Source organism: Etheostoma spectabile, unplaced genomic scaffold (genome assembly GCF_008692095.1).
Source record: "Etheostoma spectabile isolate EspeVRDwgs_2016 unplaced genomic scaffold, UIUC_Espe_1.0 scaffold00000445, whole genome shotgun sequence".
NCBI lineage: Eukaryota > Metazoa > Chordata > Actinopteri > Perciformes > Percidae > Etheostoma > Etheostoma spectabile.
Window position 1 is genome coordinate 16,798 of NW_022602603.1, and position 19,595 is coordinate 36,392.

At 39.4% G+C, this 19,595-nt stretch overlaps 3 protein-coding genes and 1 long non-coding RNA gene across 4 annotated transcripts; all 4 read right to left on the reverse strand.

The window, feature by feature from the left end:
* Positions 1 to 210: 210 nt before the first annotated feature.
* LOC116674504 (protein disulfide isomerase Creld1-like) lies at positions 211 to 5,845 on the reverse strand. Its single transcript, XM_032506940.1, has 7 exons — positions 5,832 to 5,845; positions 5,339 to 5,591; positions 4,722 to 4,824; positions 2,695 to 2,778; positions 1,916 to 2,011; positions 1,653 to 1,793; positions 211 to 1,575 (listed from the first exon to the last, which is right to left on the reverse strand). Exons 1-7 carry the CDS (start codon positions 5,843 to 5,845, stop codon positions 1,355 to 1,357), a joined length of 912 nt encoding a protein of 303 aa, XP_032362831.1. The 3' UTR covers positions 211 to 1,354.
* On the reverse strand, positions 5,748 to 9,568 carry LOC116674502 (interleukin-17 receptor C-like). Its single transcript, XM_032506939.1, is given in 10 exon segments — positions 5,748 to 6,983; positions 7,100 to 7,141; positions 7,514 to 7,565; positions 7,568 to 7,621; positions 7,735 to 7,786; positions 7,879 to 7,932; positions 8,374 to 8,591; positions 8,681 to 8,744; positions 8,870 to 8,926; positions 9,462 to 9,568. Coding segments are annotated over 10 exon segments (1,347 nt in total). The 5' UTR covers positions 9,546 to 9,568; the 3' UTR covers positions 5,748 to 6,313.
* On the reverse strand, positions 9,552 to 12,139 carry LOC116674505 (uncharacterized). Its single transcript, XM_032506941.1, has 5 exons — positions 11,992 to 12,139; positions 11,356 to 11,687; positions 10,804 to 11,044; positions 10,092 to 10,152; positions 9,552 to 9,576 (listed from the first exon to the last, which is right to left on the reverse strand). The coding sequence occupies exons 1-5, from the start codon at positions 12,038 to 12,040 to the stop codon at positions 9,552 to 9,554; spliced, it is 708 nt and encodes a 235-aa protein (XP_032362832.1). The 5' UTR covers positions 12,041 to 12,139.
* Positions 12,140 to 19,074: 6,935 nt separating this feature from the next.
* LOC116674506 (uncharacterized) lies at positions 19,075 to 19,589 on the reverse strand. The gene is made up of 2 exons (XR_004328118.1): positions 19,418 to 19,589; positions 19,075 to 19,137 (listed from the first exon to the last, which is right to left on the reverse strand). It is a non-coding gene; the product is annotated as an uncharacterized LOC116674506 (long non-coding RNA).
* Positions 19,590 to 19,595: the final 6 nt, after the last annotated feature.

Consider the following 19,595-nt stretch of genomic DNA (forward strand, 5'->3'; position numbering starts at 1 on the left):
TTATTACTGCAAAAAAACAAATGGTAGGAATACTGTAATACTATGTGGTTAAAATAGCAAAGTTCAGTAAACTTAATAACTATTTCTACCTCCATCATTCCAATATCAGAAGTCCTGGGTTTTAATACTCAATATTATACATTACTCAACAGATGGAAATAACAAGTGTCTTGCAAAATGATAAAAAAGAGGAATCCTGGGTATACAGTATGTTGACACAGGAATTTTATTTCAGTGTTTTATATTCTTAAGACAAAATGAGCACTGTTATCCCAAATTAGTTGACTTCACTAGAAATTTGCGGGGAAACCCGTTACCTCAAACCGTCTTAGTTTTTACACAAGGTGAAATTTAAGGGGTTACGTTGTATTAGCATAGAGCAGTAAGTTGATGCAGTAGACAAATCAAGTTTACATTTGTATTCATTACTAAAAAAATCATTTGAAATTTTTTTTATTTTCTGGTTGAGTTAAACATGCAAAGAAACATTACCGTAATGGATCATTAGGTCACTTCCCAATACTAGATAAATACTTTTTTTATATATATGTTTTATTTATTTTTTCCTTTGTGATGTCCTGTGCTGTATAGAACAATTCGCTCTAGAGACAGAAATTATTTATTTCCAATCTCTGTTTGCTGCCCAGACTCCATCAGTCCCTACCCAGGTCTCGACCATGGAACAATAAATGTAGATAAACATGAATCCTAAATCAACAATACAAAACTAAAACCCAGATATAAAAATAAATGCACACCCAACCAACAAAAACAGAACATTATAAAAAAAAACACACTTTAACTAGGGAAATGACTGTTCAGAACATGTCTTTCCCATGAGCCTTTGCATCGTTTCAGCGCAGAACAGTTCAAATGATCCCGCCCCTTCCATACAGAAGCTTAAGATCCTTAGTTATCTCTGCTTGATAAGATCTGTGCACCGCATACTGAAGCTGATCATTACAGGCAACTAATGTGATTTAGTAATAATTTTGTTTAAATTATTTAATTAATTAATTGTGTAATTACTATATAGTATACATGTGCATGTTACATATGCAGTGCCATTGTTACAATATAAGAAGCAAATCTCATACAGTACATGGTTTCTGCAAACATATTCAAGCAAGCTGTAAATTCTTCTTCATTCAAGCTACAATTGACACCATTGTTGTTGATGGCTCCAAATGCCAGAACTAATTAGCTGCTTGAAAACAATAAAAAGCGCTTCCAGCTCATTACAGAAAAGTGATACAGCTGGACAGTTGTTTAAAGTGTGACATTTTATAGTAGCAGGGATTATTTTAGGCCTTGCTGAGCAATGTCACATTAAATGGTAAAGTTGTTTTGAGCTTTAACGTCCCTTTAAGAAGCTGTCTAACAAACGGTCTCCCCTGTCAGAAAGCCAGTACCCTGCCATGGCTGCCACTGCTCCCATGAATACAGATGTGTAAACCAAATCCCCCTTAGCAGCCAGCGTGGCCAGAGCGCAAAGCACCACCCCAAACATCATCTGCTGCAACACCTCCACCTCGTCATCCTGAATATCCTCAAACAGACCTTTTCCCTGAACACCTGCAAAGGGAGTTAAACATGTGAGAGGTTGCAGTGTGTTGCAATATTCACATGATTGTGTGTATGATGAGACTCACCAGGCTGCTGCTTCTTCACACAGACGCCGTCCCTATGGATGAATCCTTCAGCACAGTCACAGCGGAAGGAGCCTTCTGTGTTGGTACAAATCTCATCCAGACCATGACAGGCAAGTACCCTGTCACTACATTCATCTATATCTACAAAAACAAAGATTTCATCTCATCAGAGACTTGTATATCACTGCAGCTCCCCAGGAACACATAAGGAATGTATGCTGAAGAAAAATTACTTAAAACATATTCTCTTTTTAAGCAATTACCCAAACACTTGGACCCTGTCAGTGTGTACCCAGAGGCACATTTCCTGCAGCGTGCTGGTCCGCTACCCATGCAGCCCACACAGGCCGGGTCACAGCCTGAGGAAAGAGTGACCATTTCATTTCTTTATTTACAAAACAATGTATATGAGTGAAATGTGCATTAGCGTGATTTAATATTTAGGCTCTCCAGGGCAGCTATTAAAATGGAACAAACATACAACTGTAGTTACTGACAGTGGTCATCAAGGGACACAATGGAGTACTTGTTGGACTTTATTATGTTATGCGTTATTTTGTAGATGTACGTGATTTAATGTCTCCTGTTACAAGAGTTTATGCAGTGATGCTTAAATTGCATACTATACAGTATATGGATGGTGTTTTCAGTTTACTCTACATTATAGTTATTTAACTAACAATATAATTTGTTTGTTATATATTTTTGTTTTGTCTGATAACTTTTTACCCCCTTTTTGTGGTTTTGGGGCTCAGTTTGCCTGGATTAGTCAGTGACTAGGAAGGGAGAGACAACTTTTTTTCTTAAAAGAATTAATGAATTGTTCAGTCAAATATATCAATCTTTCACTGGTTCCAGCTGCCCAAAGGTTAGGATTTGCTGCTTCTTTCTCTTTTATTTCATTTTAAATTTAATATCTTTATATATTTGACTGCTGGTTGAGCAAAACAAATTTAGGACACATCTGACATTTTAATTTAATTTCTACTCCTTTAGAAAATGCCTTCATGTTGTGTTTTTACTCAAATTCTAAACAACTGACCTCTGCACTTAAAGGAACCCTCTGTATTGAAGCAGTAGCTGTTTGTAGGACAGATACCCAGCTCCGTGCCACACTCATCAACGTCTAAAACAGATCAAAACAGAAAAACATTTAGAACACTAGTGTGCATGATTCATCCATCCATCCATCTTCATCCGCTTTATCCGGTATCGGGTCGCGGGGGCAGCAGCTCCAGTAGGGGACCCCAAACTTCCCTTTCCCGAGCCACATCAACCAGCTCCGACTGGGGGATCCCGAGGCGTTCCCAGGCCAGGTTGGAGATATAATCTCTCCACCTAGTCCTGGGTCTTCCCCGAGGCCTCTCCCAGCTGGACGTGCCTGGAACACCTCCCTAGGGAGGCGCCCAGGAGGCATCCTTACCAGATGCCCGAACCACCTCAACCGGCTCCTTTCGATGCGAAGGAGCAGCGGCTCTACTCCGAGCTCCTCTCAGATGACTGAACTTCTCACCCTATCTCTAAGGGAGACGCCAGCCACCCTCCTGAGGAAACCCATTTCGGCCGCTTGTACCCTGGATCTCGTTCTTTCGGTCATGACCCAGCCTTCATGACCATAGGTGAGGGTAGGAACGAAAATTGCTCGGTAGATCGAGAGCTTTGCCTTCTGGCTCAGCTCTCTTTTCGTCACAACGGTGCGATAAACGGAATGTAATACCGCACCGGCTGCTCCGATTCTCCGACCAATCTCACGCTCCATGGTCCCCTCACTTGCGAACAAGACCCCAAGGTACTTAAACTCCTTCACTTGGGGTAAGGACTCATTCCCCACCCGAAGAAAACACTCCATCGGTTTCCTGCTGAGAACCATGGCCTCAGATTTAGAGGTGCTGATCCTCATCCCAGCCGCTTCACACTCGGCTGCGAACCGATCCAGTGAGTGCTGAAGGTCACAGACCGATGATGCCATCAGGACCACATCATCTGCAAAAAGCAGCGATGAGATCCCGAGCCCACCGAACTGCAACCCCTCCCGCCCCGACTACGCCTCAATATCCTGTCCATAAATATTACAAACAGGATCGGTGACAAAGCGCAGCCCTGGCGGAGGCCAACCCTCACCTGGAACGAGTCCGACTTACTGCCGAGAACCCGGACACAGCTCTCGCTTTGGTCATACAGAGATTGGATGGCCCTGAGAAGGGACCCCCTCACCCCATATTCCGCAGCACCTCCCACAATTTCTACCGGGGGACCCGGTCATACGCCTTCTCCAGATCCACAAAACACATGTAGACTGGTTGGGCATACTCCCAGGCCCCCTCCAAGATCCTTGCGAGAGTAAAGATCTGATCCGTGTTCCACGACCGGGACGGAATCCGCATTGTTCCTCTTCAATCCGAGGTTTGACTATCGGCCGAACCCTCCTTTCCAGCACCTTGGAGTAGACTTTACCAGGGAGGCTGAGAAGTGTGATAGCCCTGTAATTGGCACACACCCTCTGGTCCCCCTTTTTGAAGAGGGGAACCACCACCCCGGTCTGCCATTCCTTAGGCACCGTCCCAGACTTCCACGCAATGTTGAAGAGGCGTGTCAACCAAGACAGCCCCTCCACACCCAGAGCCTTCAGCATTTCTGGACGGATCTCATCAATCCCTGGGGCTTTGCCGCTGTGGAGTTGTTTGACTACCTCAGCGACTTCCACCAGGGAAATTGACGACAATCCCCCATCATCCTCCAGCTCTGCCTCTACACAGAGGGCGTGTCAGCTGGATTTAGGAGTTCCTCAAAGTGCTCCTTCCACCGCCCTATTACCTCCTCAGTTGAGGTCAACAACGTCCCATCCTTACTGTATACAGCTTGGATGATTCCTCGCTTCCCCTCCTGAGGTGGCGAACGGTTTCCAGAAGCACCTTGGTGCCGACCGAAAGTCCTTCTCCATATCTTCTCCGAACTTCTCCCACACCCGCTGCTTTGCCTCGGTCACGGCAGAGGCTGCAGCCCTTCGGACCAGTAGTATGCATGATTCATGCCATACACATATGTGATAATAGGTTTTGTATACAGTACCTACACAGGTGTTATTATGGAGTGTCCATCCTGCTTTACATTCCTCACACTGGTCATTTTCTGGGCCTGAACACTTGCTGCAGGTATCTGGACAGCTGTGCACCTGAACAGCCAACAGACAACAAAGCCAGGCAGCCTGCAGCGGGTTCCTGTGAAGCATCCTTACTCCCATCTGTCCCACCAGGTCCACAAGATACATTTGTTTCTCTCCTAAATATCACACCCAGGTTTGTTAAATGATGCTTCAAGTTAAGAACAAATGGATGACAGAATAAAGTATATGCTATATGTGACTCTACCTAAAAAAAAGAAAAGAAGCTCCACCAGGTACAAAACAGACTTTGGGAGTCTGTTTGTGGCACTAATGGTGGAAAGTAAAGTACATTTTACTCACTTACTTTACTTTTGTATTTTAATTGTACTTAATGCAACTTTATACTTTTACTTCACTACATGCTAGAGACATTACATTGTACTTTTGACTCCACTACAATAACCTGACAGCAATAATATATTACTACTTACTGCCATACAGCTGTACCTTTACAAATACCGCACCAATCATTTAAGTGGACCTGAATACAAACTCTAGACAAAAGTTAAGGGTTTTACTTTACCTCCTTTATGTGCGTCGAGTTTGAACTCTCTTCTCCTAAGTAATGTTTAAATGCTGCGAATAGAGCCGACACGCGCTTTTCACACTTCAACACTCCTTTGTGTTTGATTACGGAGAACAACCAAACATCCCGAGCGGGCGGAGCAATCAGCACCCTCAAACCACCGCCCCGCCGGGATGTAATGGATTGTTTTAACAAGCACTTCTGTGTGTCCTTGCAGTGACACCAGATTACACCAATAAGATCCGCCGCTCTTCACTCAGAGATGGCCAATCACCATCCGGAATCGGCCATGCACTAAATAAGCACATTATTTATAGACAAGTGTTGACAGACTTACAGTATATCGATATAACTAGGCTGTAAGAGTTTAGGTTAAAGGATAAGTCTGATCTTATCTATATTTTTCTACTCAACAAATTTGATGACAAGACAACAACAAACAATGATTTAAATTTAAGAAGTAGTCTGTGTAGCCAAAGCCTTATATAACGTATTCCTCTGCATTATAGACCATTGCTATTGCCCAAAAAACACTAAAAACACTTTTGACATTGGTGCATTTTGTGACATTTTCCTTCAACAATGAACATTTGAGCCAGTCCCACAAACTCCTCCTGCTGCCCAGCTGTTTGCTAACACATCAAATCTGCAGCTGAAAATAGTCTTTGACAAATTACTCCTATTTAAGTAATTTTAAAACTAAAACTTGCGATGTACAGCCGTTTGTTAGGAAATTACTTAACATCTTAAGAAAAAATAAACCGGTTTTGGTTCTAGTAACTCGAGACAGAAAAGTGTAGTCAAAAAAGTAATGAGGGATGGATATATTGTTGTTGGCCATGTCATGGAATTGTTTAACATAACAACAATATAGATCATTGCCAGTCAGCCTTTAGTGACGTATATTTTTCTTATCCACAATTTGGATGAACAGTCTTTCAGATATCAGCACAGATAATATGCAACAATAATTTATGGGAACTTAAAAGGCGTTGTCCCCAAGTTTCTCTCAACTGCAACCTATTTACAGTGTGATGCCTTCTGCTTATCTTTTCCCTCTTTAGTCTTTGCACTCCATTTCCACCTTGTCCATGTCCTTCTACCTGACCCCCTCCCTGTCCATCCCACAGTAAGTTCAGACAACAGAGCCTGGATCTGAGAGGGAAGCTGGAACAGGGGCAGCCCCTGAAGAAGCTCCGGTAGTCTTCTGTCAATTCTTGGATGGGAGTCAAATTCCACCAGAAGAAAATGTTCTCCAGCTATGCCCAGCTGCTTGTCCGCTTGAATGAGGCATAGGGAGGCCGTGAACACATCAGAGTAAGGGGAACATATCTGAGGGAGACCCTTGTCTTCCTTCATCTTGCTAACCTCTTCATTTCCATGGGTCCATTCCTCTGCTCTCTCCAAGGCTTTGCGGGTCAAGACGAGCACAACTCGGCCGCCCAGGCTTTTCATCTCCAACAACTGGGAGTGCAGCCATGGCAGAGGCCCCATAGTGCACTGCTCCTTCCTGCTCCACTGATCCACAGACACACTGAAGCCCTGGTTAAAGAGCTGGGAGCCAAGCCGACATACTGACTCTGAAACACCATCATCCACATCTGGGGGGCTCAGCAACACCACCATACACCGTTTCTGCCAACTTCAGAGAGGAAAAACATGGGGCACGGAGGGGGGGGGGGGGGCGATGTCAGAGAGTTGTTTAATCATGACTTAATGATCCTTTTTATGACAAGTAGTAGTATTAAAAGAAAAAACTCACTCTTTACAAATCCGCCATGATGCCAGCTCCATGCCATTCTATAAAATTTTGTAAATGAAAAGTAAACATACCATAGGGCTAAGCAGAAATACACTACAGGGATATGTATCGTCTAGTGCACAAATAAATGATTCCTTGAACTTTAAATGTGGGTAAATTGTATGCACACTGCACACTTTGATGAACAATCCCAGATATAGTAAACAACATTTGGTCTGTGTGGCAAATGAAAGGAAAATTTTGGTAAGTGCTTGAGGAATACAGTTAACGTGGACAGCGCATTTATCATGGGTTGTTTACAAATTCCAGATAAGAGAAATTAGACACTGCTTTGTCTTCTTTGTGCACGGTATGTTTGTCCTGATATTCTTACATGTTAAGACACTTAATGCAAAAAGAAAAAAAGAAACTCACTCTTGACGAAGTCATGAAGGAGATAAAATATGAGCACAGTAATGCAACCAGCAGCATTACACCAACAACCAGGAGAATCCAGTGTGATCTGTCTGCAAGTAGGCCTAGTACAAAAGAAAAACCCTGTCCATAAAAAGTTAAAGAAACAGGTGCTGTATATATGAAAAATAGTCCCAAACAACCCCAGTTTGTGTTGAGGATAAACTTTCAGACTCACTGTTTTTTAAACAGAATGGACCCAGCACACTTCCCATTCCCTTTACTTCCACCTGCACAAATGGATAAACATAAATGAGTTATTGAACATTGGTAACTAAGTAAATACACTGTATGACTCACAGGATGGTTGTGAGTACTTTACCATCACACATGATGAGAGCTGAACGTGGATGTCTTCAAACACCCTTATTGTCTCCTGAAGAGGACACAATCATACATCTTGGGTCATTAAAGACGCATGCTGTGCAGCCAGGCATTTCCAAAGTTTCCAATAAACCAAATATGTCATTTGAGAATTGGATAAATGTGTATAACATTTAGCATCTTGAATATACAGTTCAACAAAGATAGTTTGTTCAGTTTTAACATTATACAGCTGCAAATTAAAAGTTGAGATAAGCTGATACATACGTACATATGTATATACAGTATATATGTGTGTGTGTGTGTGGTGTGTGTGTGTGTGTGTGTGTGTGTGTGTGTGTGTGTGTGTGTGGTGTGTGTGTGTGTGTGTGTGTGCTGTTAAAGCAGATGGGATTTAAAAAAAGTGAGGAAAAAAAGCATTTTTGAAGTTAACAAAAACAAACATGGCAGGCATAAAACGAGGGATGAAACCCTCAGTATTAAAGTTTCTTACCCATTGCCCTTTACTGTTTGTCTCCATGTGCCATTTCCAGTGTTGTCTAAAGCCCTTCACTTCTCTGCAGTAGCTGTTTCTCTTCTGGCAGGGCCACACTTCACCCTCCAGCCTGCAGGGGGCCGACAGGTTCCATGACAGCATTGTGTGGTAGTTGTTTAATTGTCCCACACTTACAAACACTGACACATTCTGCCATACGCTCCTTTGGAGAAAATCTAAAATAGACACACAGGAAACTTCAGCCAACCAATTGTAAACCATTCACTATTCACCATGTGAAACCAGAAAGAAAGTGACATATCACCTGTGTTATTAATGAAGGGGCAGCTTTGAGTGCGTATAGACCTCTGATCATCCTCATCCCATACCTACACCACACACACACACACACACACACACACACACATGTGTTAAGTTCTGTGTAGACACAACATTGTTGAAATGTAGATGTGGTACGTAGCCACAAGTAATCATGATGTTTAAGTGATGGTACCTGAAGACACATGCAGGGGGTCACAGAATGCAGAGGGATGGTTGTCCTATTCCAGATCTATAAAGTAACATTTAACACATCATGGCTTTAATGAGAGTGAGAAGCCATTGGTGGAGAGTGACTATAGGAACATTTACTCAAGTACTATTGGTAACCTGTACTTTACTTGACTTCCATTTTATGTTAATATATTGAATTTCAGACAGAGAAGGCTCAAGCCGAAACACAATGGTGTATTTGATTCATGGACATGGTTTTGTTGAGTGTACTACTATGCAGACATTTTAAATACAAAACATGATCAGCTTGTAAAATAACGCATTGCTGTATCAAATGCCTGGATAATAATAATGCAGTCCTTTAAATAAACATCTAAAGGCCCCATTCTGAGTACTTTTGCGCTTATACCCTATGTATGCTTTTAATTTTTACTTCACTGTTATTTTGAACACATTACTCTTTTTTACATTGTTTGTTACATTTACTTAAGCAAAGGATCTGAATATTTTCTTTACCTCTGCAAAAAGAAGCAAAAAAAATAAATGAATAAATGTGAGTGCACCCAAAATTAGCACTGATATCTAACACTGACCTGACAGATTCCATTCTTCTCATACTGGACACAAACAAAGGGGAGGCTTTTATTCCTGCCAAACTGCAGCTCCACCCAATTCATCTTTGGTCAACTACACAGCTGAAACTCGGCACTGAAAGAAAGGAAAGAAAAAAATGGTTAATTTCCCCAAATACAAAAACTAGACAGCACAAGTAAAACCAACACAAATTAATTAAATTATGTAGGGGATTACTCACCATGACACTCTTACATGTACCTTCTGCTCCTGGACGCAAACTGAAGAAAAATGATATGTGTCACTACTGGAAGCTAGTTACGAGTTCAACAGGTGCTTATTAGTTAAAAGAGCAAACATCATACCTTCATCTAGAGAAGGAGCATCAACTTTTTGCAATGGCTTTGGTTGTGTAGAAGAATAAACAATCACATGGCTGCTGAAGGAAATCCCAGCAGGCTTAGTAATCGTCATTAAAATCTATAGAAGTCACAAACACCAACACACACACACACACACATCGTTTATACGACAAGATGAGCAGAAGTGAGCGTACAGTACATCCCTATTGACAGTACAGACTTCATATTCCAGTACAGGGGTCCACAGTACCTTTGCTTGGTTTGCAGAGAAAGAGCTGTATGATTAACCTTGAACTCCCCTTCTTGCACGTGGGCATGGTAGGTACGCTGTAACACACTGTCACAGACGCTGTTGCAACAGAAACAAGTGTGGCTGAGAATTCATGGAAACACACCTGTAGAAAACTTCCACTTCAAATACACACGCAATACCAGCATTGGTCATGTATTAACCCATTACGCTAACTATAAACTGAGTATACATAACATATTGAAGGCATGCAGATATTTTTTTTCAAAAAATACCTTTTTGTTTTGTTTTACTGTGACTTTTTACTCCACTAGATTCAAGTTGATTACAGTAAACATGTTAGCCTGTTTATAATTTGTCTAGGTTGATCAATCAACAATGAAAATAAAGTTAAAGTTAAAGTTGCATTGTCATAGTGTTTTTAAGGAAATTTTACACCAACTTGCTCAAAATAGTTTCCACTATCAATAACCATGTGACGGTAATGTAAATAAGCCTCCATGATGGTAGACCATCATTTAAAGCTTGGTAACCCTCAGTTATATTATAGTATATAAACCCCCATTTAACCCAGTGTGGGATTAAACAAGTCTATCTTATCTTATCTTATCTTATCTTAACGTGGTATCCTTTGGCAGACAATGACATAAAGGTTCATTAATGGATTTAAGCGTACAAAACAACCGGAATGGTCATTTTATAACAAGTGGTAATGTGACAGCACACTTCATTGGTAGCTTTGGTTTTTACCTTTTGAATTCCTCTCCGTCTCCTCGCTATAATCCTCTTCCTCATACCCAGAGCCTTCATCCTCACTGACTTTATCCAGATGGATGTTTATCTCTATGTCTATCATCAGACATAATGTACATGGTGCACTGTCTTTGCAGCAGAGCTTAATAGATGGAGTCAGGTTTTGGACATACACAGCATTGTTGTCCTCTGCTACAGTAACATGCCCATGGCTCATGATGGTGCAATCAGAGAGACCCTAAATGGAGACAGAATTTGACATATGTTTAATGTGTGGCATCACATTTGTACTGAATATTATCTGTATGGTAAATATTTGCTGTTCAGAGGGCTATGTTCTGTTCTACATACACCAGCCCTATGTTGTGACAAGATGGCAGATGGTCATACCCCTGTGTCTAATTAAATTTTGCAAACAAAACACTTTATCAGTAAAAAGTAAAATAAAATGTCACAGCAGGCTACAGTAGTAAAAGGAAATTAAAAGTGTAATCTGTCAATAAAAACTATATGTACACTACTGCAGCACAGGAAATGTAGGTTCAGTACCTTTGAGCAAATGACTTCATATTTAGGAATCTCCAAACCACAGACTGACATGCATAGAGTCAGTACAATGCACCAAATGGACTGTACAGGAAGAAACATTTTGCCTGGGGACACATCAAAAGATTTAAGTCCTACAGCATTTTTCTCCAAACATCTTTTCTGCAGGAGTGACATGTCAGGTTTGTTCTCAGCGTCTTTGTCCTTATCGTGACTTAAGGGTGGAAAATCAACTTGATGATATCCTGGCTGAAACTGCCCACCGGCATGGGAGGCAGTGAATCGAGACAAACTGTTAGAGAAGCTGGTTGATGGATTTTGCCTTTGGTTATGGTCTAGGGAAGAAGAGACATACATAAATGCAAGCAGGTATATGGAGTTGTTTCTTTGTAGCAACAATGGCAACCCTTTTGTTCTTTTGATATAAACAGGCTCCAATTGTTCCCTGGTCTGCTGACTAATTTGTCAAGTTCACAAATCTCTTAATAAACATAATTACTGAGAACTGTATGGTCTCTTCTTAAAACAGCTTGAAGCATTACAGTAAAACAGCAAACAGTGCCAGGACATATGTACGGTAACATCAGAAATTATATCAAATTATATTAGTAGCCTCATAAAAACCAACATCTTACTTACTGTTTTTGTAATCCACTGTAGTTCCACTCCTCAGACCAGGTGTGCACATTGTCACAGTTGCCTAGAAGTGTATGAGTCAGGTGAAAATTGAACCATACAGTGCGTCACCATCCTGTCTCAAGGAATAGTCCCTCCCTCTCTCCCTCCCTCTCTCTCTCTCTCCCTCCTTACTCCCTCTCTCCCTCTCTCTCTCCCTCTCACCACCCCTCTCTCTCTCTCTCTCCCTGTTTTGTCTAGCTCTGATTTAGTCCCAGTCGAGTCCCTTACTAGGTCAAAATGCACATAACTTCCTGCTCTGAATTTCTTGTTACAGTGTAACCACCACGATTTACTGTAGACAGGTCCAGTCTAACTTTTTCCTTTTTCTTTGAAGACAAGACTTAATTTTAAAGAGTTGACCCTACATTGTTGGTTGGTTGGCAACAACGTGTTACATGTATTTGTTTAGCTATGTGGATTTGGCAAAGATCCATTTTTTTTCTTTTGCAGTTCTCAGTAAACTGTGCCTTGATACAAGTTTATTACCTATGCTCATACAAACCCACATACCTTTGAACAGCAGTTAGTAGGAAGAGGACAATCCCATGCATCACAATGGCACTCAGCTTCACAGCAGCTCAACTGGTTTGACTACATAAGTTTGAACTATTGTAAATACAAAACCCTTGTTGGCTTATTACTCTTAGGAAATGTGTTCAAACCAGAGTAAAAACAACAACCACCTATTGTGTACTTGTGTGAGTTATTGTGTGAGTTACTTTGTTACAGCAAAGATGGACAGTATAAGCTGGGGGACGGTGAGGCACTGTCATTCAACATTCCCATCTCATAAAGATTCAAAAGTGTACAGGACAACATTTCCCGGTCACTGTAGTTAGTAGTTTAAAGAATAATATATGACTTATGATAGTGGTTGATCATGAGTTATGGTATTACATATGCTGGTTTTAATTTTTTTACATTTCAAGCCAAAAGGAATACTTGGAATTGATGGTGGTGGTAAATGTTTATGAAAAAGGACAATTTTGTGACAACATCGATTTTGATAATAAACAACTAAACACGTTGCACTGGACCTTAACTAAAGTAAAAAATAGTGTTTCATTGACTGGGCTGTTGAGGTAAGGCAAAGCAAGGCAGCTTTATTTGAATAGCACATTTCAGCAACAGGGCAATTCAAAGTGCTTTACACAAAATCAGTTAAAAAAGTTAAAAATAAAATTAAAGGAATTTAAGAAAAAAGGAATTTAAGAAAAACTTTGATGGCACAAAGAGTAACATTACTGACCTCTGTTGGGATGGTAAAGTAGTTTAAGGCGAACGTCTCCAGTGACATCAAAACAGATTCTCAGCTTTTAGCAGAAACCTGTGGGTAAGAGGAACTAGAGAGGAACACAGCATCACACAGCAGAATGAGAAACTGAAAATGATTGTTGCTCACCAATTTAACTAACTATAAGATGAATTATAGTGTTTGATAATAGTTATCCAAAATCTTGACTTTCGTATCAGTAAACATGTATCATTTGAGAATTACGTTCAAAAGGTAAAAGCACACCCGTACATAAAGAATGAAAGACGAGTACCATTGTGTTCTCAGATTCCGAAGAACAGTTAAGCCAAATTATGTTAGTTTTAAGGTCACAGACCAGACCTTTTAGTAAATACACCCTTTATTCATATCAAAAAAATAACTTTAGGCTTATTATATACACATGTACGTATGTGTATTACAGTATACACATCTGAGGCCTTTGTTGTCAGTCTTCATTTTGAATATTCTGCCAGCTTACAGTGACACAAGGGAAATTCTATAAAGAAATTGACAGACTATAAATTGAGGACACATGTGTGTGTGCGTGTGTGTGCGTGTGTGTGCGCGTGTGTGGTGTGTGTGTGGTGTGTGCGGTGCGTGCGCTTGTGTGTGTCATTCAATATCTCGAGAACTGTTGATCCAATCTACTTGGCTTCCTGGGTACCAAATATCCAACACTGTCAAAACTTTTTTCAATTCATACATAAAAATACATAAAGTCAAAGTGAATTAATGTGAATAAAATTAATGGCCACACACTAAAGCTTGAAAAAAAAAACGCTGCCATAACACTGACTTTTCTTTGTCTACCCTTCACAATAAAAGCCCAGCTTAAATTCACTGAGATAATTTTGCTAAAAGGAAACTCACTAAAAGGCATTTTTGCTGACACTAGATATCCAAACAAAGCCAGACACTAAATCGTGTTAAGTTGCTGCGAACTGTAAATTCACCACATCTAAGCCAACGGCAGAAGACATTGTCATCTCAGGCCTTACTGGGAAAAGAGAGCTGTCGTGAGAGTGTGCTAACTTTAAAAAAAACTAATAACAGTACCGCTGGCAAAATACTTCTGCTAATTAAATCCAAACTTTGACATCACTTTATACCGTCCAGCTTCCAAGCCTGTTTGAAATAAACACCTCTGTTGAGGTTAAATTCATTAACAACAATAATGATGAGACAACCGCCATTATTAAACAGTGATATCACCATGCAATATTATTGACAAAGGCAACAGTAAAATGTAGTTATTACAAAAACTGTCTTTATTTTCATTACCTTCCACACCTTTTCTCCATCATCAGTCGTAATGAATTACCACAAACTTTCAATTTTATATATAACTAAACCATGATTATGATGATTTACACATTGAGATAATACCTTACCATTAGTTGTTTCGGCAGGCACACGGTAGGGAATCTTTGCGGCTTCAAAATAATCTAAGACAAGATCCATAAAGAATTAAACATCAACTGTGAATGCATTTACACAAGCCAGGTAAATACATTAATTTTCTTTAAAGCTTTTGAGTATATTGTATTAACCAACATTGCAAATCAATTTCATATAGATTTCACATGAAAGCCCTACTAATTGAAAATCTGTGTAATGGTACTTTTTGGTACCTGCATTTGAAAATGTTCTTATCACATCAGATCATGTGATTGACATTTTTAATTGTAGTCCTGAGAGATTCTAATGGTTGATTTTGTAAAGTTTTTGAAGTTGGACATGTTCTACATGAGGTTTTTTGACCCAACTTTGGAGCTTTTTTTTTTTCATAATGTTGGCCATTTATTTTCAGCTTGTTTCTAGGTAAAGAAGTTTTTCTTTGAACAAAAGCTGCATGCCTTTTCAATCCACCAGCGGTTCTGGGGTTAGAATTTTCATGATTTACTAGAGACTTTAAACTCTGAATTTTTTTTTACATGTGGCCTTAATCCTCTTCCGTATGTTTTCATAACATTTGGGTTATATAAAAAAAATTCTGAAGCATATTTGCAGTGCCAAAGGTGTAAAATACAAAAGGCCTATATTATTAATTAATCAATAGTTTACAGACTGATCTGTCATGTCAGAATGCTGTCTAAACTAGACTGACAAGTGAACAAAAATTGTTCTGATGATAGACATGTAATATTTTAGATATTTTGATTTTGCATTGTGTGTGTTTTGTGCGTTGCTTTCAACTTTCAACTTAATACAGGGCTGTGTCCCCCGTAAACTTTCCCTCTACTGCTTTTTTGCCCAATGAGTTTGTGTTGTTTCACCTTCCTTAGGTTTATGGAGCACATCTGTGTTCTCCCCCAGAAGCTTGGTGTTTGTTATTGACATTTTAATTGTGGCCCTAGGAGGAATACACACATTCTTCACTACATATTTGGCTGTATTTATGTATGTATGTAGACATGGCTACCTCTATCAAGTTTGTTTGACTTTTAGCACATATCTCAAAAACTGGAAAAGCTCAGAGATATTGGTGGAAAGTTTAGGCTAAGGGGCATAAAAAAAGTAAATTGTTTTTATTGGAAATTAGATCCAACAGGGACATACAGTAGTTTACATTATGAATTACAAAACATGAAATGTTAGCAAATCTTTTTTTCTCTTCAATATTATTAAAATAATTAGTCAGTGGACACATTCATTCAGCGTTATTCTTAGGTAATTAAACCCTTTTTACTTTACCATAAGATGCTTCATCTGTCACAATGGTAGGAAACACACTATAATCAGAAAAAATGCTGTGAATACATTTACACAAAGCAAGTTATGTACATTTATTCAAGGCTTTAGATGATATTGTATTAATTTAAGAGAACAATGCATTTATTGATACTCATTTTCAGACAGCTTAAAACAAACCATTAATACACAATACATATATTAGAATAATCTGTTAGTGGCAACGTCCGTTTTTGCCTCAACATATTTTTAGTTTGTTGAAAAAATTTTGCTAAACATCTTTTGTTGGTGAATATTTAAAATATATCTTTAGGACACAGAAATGTAGTTTTTGAAACTTCATGCCTACATGTTTGTGGAGCTGCCCTCATTGTCTTTTCCTGTGTGTTATCATGCAAATAGAAAAAAAAACTTCTATTCAATTTTCCATCATTAGAATGACACATTAAGGAGATTGTCCAACCATGACAGTAACATTAGAAGGATTAGAACTGCAAAAATTAAGTTTACCTGCTACCACCTGGGAGACATCTTTAACAACTACATTTCAAAGAACACATAATTTCACAAAACACAACAGCATTTCATCTGGTCTCCAGATGTTGAGCTCCTTACCTTGACGCTTGGTCGCTTATATTCAAAATCTTACATCATGACAACAAGTGAGATTGGAAGGTAGAAAAACAAACTAAGAGTTTTGCTTTCAAGCTCAGTCCAACACTGCATCACTTCACTTTCACTGTCCATGTTTTTCTTACAAGTAAGAAAACTTAACCCAATGGGACCAAGAAGAGTCAGATGAAGAACATAATACACAAGAACATAACATATACATAATTGCCACAGCAGGGATCTTTGAACAGAATCTGTGACACCAGGGACTCGCCTGTACTGTCCCCTCCAGATGTATCAACAGGAGGGGACCCCACGTTCCCTGCTCTGAACAGTGTCTCTTTTTTATGTGAGACACAATTTAGTTTGGAAGTTTGTTGGTAACAATAGAGCTCCTTACTACTCTGCAGTGCGCCAACTTTTCTGTGTTTTGATTGCCTTCTTTCTCTTTTTCTCCACTGTGGCGTCAAACTCTCGGAAAAGGACCCACCTCATTGATGCCACTGCTAAGAAGAGCAAAATGTTTACTCATGAGGTGGTCAATACACGCAGAGGTGTCAGAATGGGGGTGGATGAAGGACATGCCTTAGTCATGTTTCTTCAAATTTCAGACAGGTTACTCAGGAATTGTGAACAGATCTCTATTTACAGTAAAACAATGTGTAGTTTTTTTAGTGGGAGACCTTCAGGTAAGGTTTTTTGTGATCCAAAAAGGTTTTTGGTTAAACACATTAACAATTGATGCAGCATTTGTTTATTTGGAAGAGGAGTATCGCCACATGTGAACATTTCTTTGAGTTCTGAGTTTAAAGTCAGAATCTGAAGAATAGAGTAAGAATTCTGAGATTAATGACTTTCTAATTAATTTTGCATTTATTAAAGACATTCATCTTAGAATTCTGTGTTTATTCTCAGAACTCAAATAATTTTTTTCACGTGTGCCTTAATCCTCTTCCATATATTTCTCATCATTGTTGTAATTCAGTTTTTGTAAAGCATATTTGCAGTGCTAAAGTGAATGAAATACAGTAGGCCTATGTTATTAATCAATCAATAGTTTACAGTTGTTTCTGTCATGACAGAACACTGTCTAAACTGGATTTACAAATTGTTTCATAGAGAGACTGTTGAAAAAAGATGATAGACAATGTTGATTTTGCATTGTGTTTTGTTTTGTGTCGCTTACAACTTACAATGTAACAGAGGACTATGTCCCCCGAAGAGTTTTCAATGTACTGCCTTTTGGCCCTACAAGAGGTGGCAGTGCCTGTGTTATTTCACCTTCCTTAGGTTTATGGAGTACATCCGTGTTCTCCCCTAGAGGCTTGGTGACCACCATGGATGTGAGTGGGGTCACAAAGCTATACTTCAGCGACAGCTCCAAGGCCTCCTTCTTCACCTTCTCCTTCTCAGCTCCAGATAACACCAGCCTGTGTCACATATTGTGTTGATATGACTGTAAAGTATGATAAAGGTATTTAAAAGCTAACACTATTTGTGTTAGTACACAGCATTGTTGAATACTCGATTCTGATTGGTCAATCATGGCATTCTGCTGTTAAGAAATAACAGAAAAACCAGACCGATGCCATGGACGGAGTTTTCATCATAGAGTCTGGGGAACATTTTAATAATCATAAATTACTTTTTCAAATCAATATTTGTGCTCATACTGACTTCATACAGCTAATTAACCAATCACAAAGGGAGAGAGGGCGTAAGGAGCGATATGGTTAGCCCACTCACCGTGGCCACCTGGCTTCCCCGGTGAGCCATGCTCACTAGCTGTTAAGTTGACTGTCCCAACCGGATGCAAGCGTCATTAGCGGGTAACATCTGTATGAGTAAGTGGTAATAAGCCATGTAATAAGCTGTGTAATAAATGGATAATGTTGAGTGAGCTTGTCATTAATGTGAATTGAACCCCTTCAGGCTGATACAAGACGTTTGATGCGTTACCCTCCCCTTGTGGATCTCATTTGCATGATGACCAGGTCATTTAATGTTACATTATTCCTTACATTCTATTTTGTGTTGTTTTTGTAGTTTCACCCTAAAATTATTGTACACACACCACATATCAAATTCTCGCACTTGTCAACTTTTTGTTCAACTACTGTACATCTTAAGGAAAGACAAAAAGCTAATTTCAGAACATCATTGTAGCCCACTGAGCATCAGTGATACGGTGAGATGAGGTTCCTTTTGCAGTCAATCCTACTATGACCAGAGGTATATATTTGCACTCATAATTACCCCGGCATTGCACATATTTTCTTATTTTCTTTGTCTACATGACCATAACTTCTTGTAAATGTAAAGTTTAGTTTTCCTTTTTTATTTCTTCCTTTATTTCTACATACTTTGCTGCTTTTAATCCAGCTCTGTGTAATGGCAGTTTGTTTGAATGAACGGTGTGTGCCTTTACTCCAATAGCGCCAATGGCAACCAAATCTCCATTCATACCTGCTCTCCACAGACATCACATGTTTTCTGTTGGTCCTCTGTTGGGTAGAAATACCCCATGCCTGGAAACAAGATGAAACTAGATTTAACTGTATTGTTTCTGCCCAGAGTTGGCCCTACTTGTACAAAAAAACGCAGTTTGGCATAACAACAAAGTGAAAATTGTTGCAAAAGTGCATAAAGATATACAGTATTTAAAATAAATATGAAATGACATGTGCACAATGAGAGCAATACAACAGAATGCCCAGAATATCTGTTTGAACACAGTATACATGATGACTCATGTATACTGTGTTCAACGGATATTCTTTTAGTACTATATTAAAATAAAACATGTACCTGTTTATCTGTATGTGTTCTGGTGATGGCATTAGCCAGAGCTTTGGTGCTTAGTCCTCCTTTAACCTCGGTGAAATTGATGCCAGCTTTCTCATTAATGTACACATCGATCTGGCATTGAGAATAAATTAAAAAAGAATACAAAACTTTGAAGTTCTGATTATGTTAAAAGTTTTTT

Excerpts from the sequence above, each read along its gene's own strand:
- LOC116674504 (XM_032506940.1), bottom strand. Across the intron at positions 2,012-2,694 it reads GGGTTCCTTTAAGTGCAGAG|GCTGTGACCCGGCCTGTGTG; the intron begins GTCAGTTGTTTA and ends CTCTTTCCTCAG. Across the intron at positions 1,576-1,652 it reads TGTGAAGAAGCAGCAGCCTG|GTGTTCAGGGAAAAGGTCTG; the intron begins GTGAGTCTCATC and ends CTCCCTTTGCAG.
- LOC116674505 (XM_032506941.1), bottom strand. The coding sequence starts at position 12,040 with ATGTGCACACCTGGTCTGAGGAGTGGAACTACAGTGGATTACAAAAAC. Across the intron at positions 10,153-10,803 it reads GACGGAGAGGAATTCAAAAG|CGTCTGTGACAGTGTGTTAC; the intron begins GTAAAAACCAAA and ends CTGTTGCAACAG. Across the intron at positions 9,577-10,091 it reads TGCAAGAAGGGGAGTTCAAG|TGCCGAGTTTCAGCTGTGTA; the intron begins GTTAATCATACA and ends CCTTTCTTTCAG.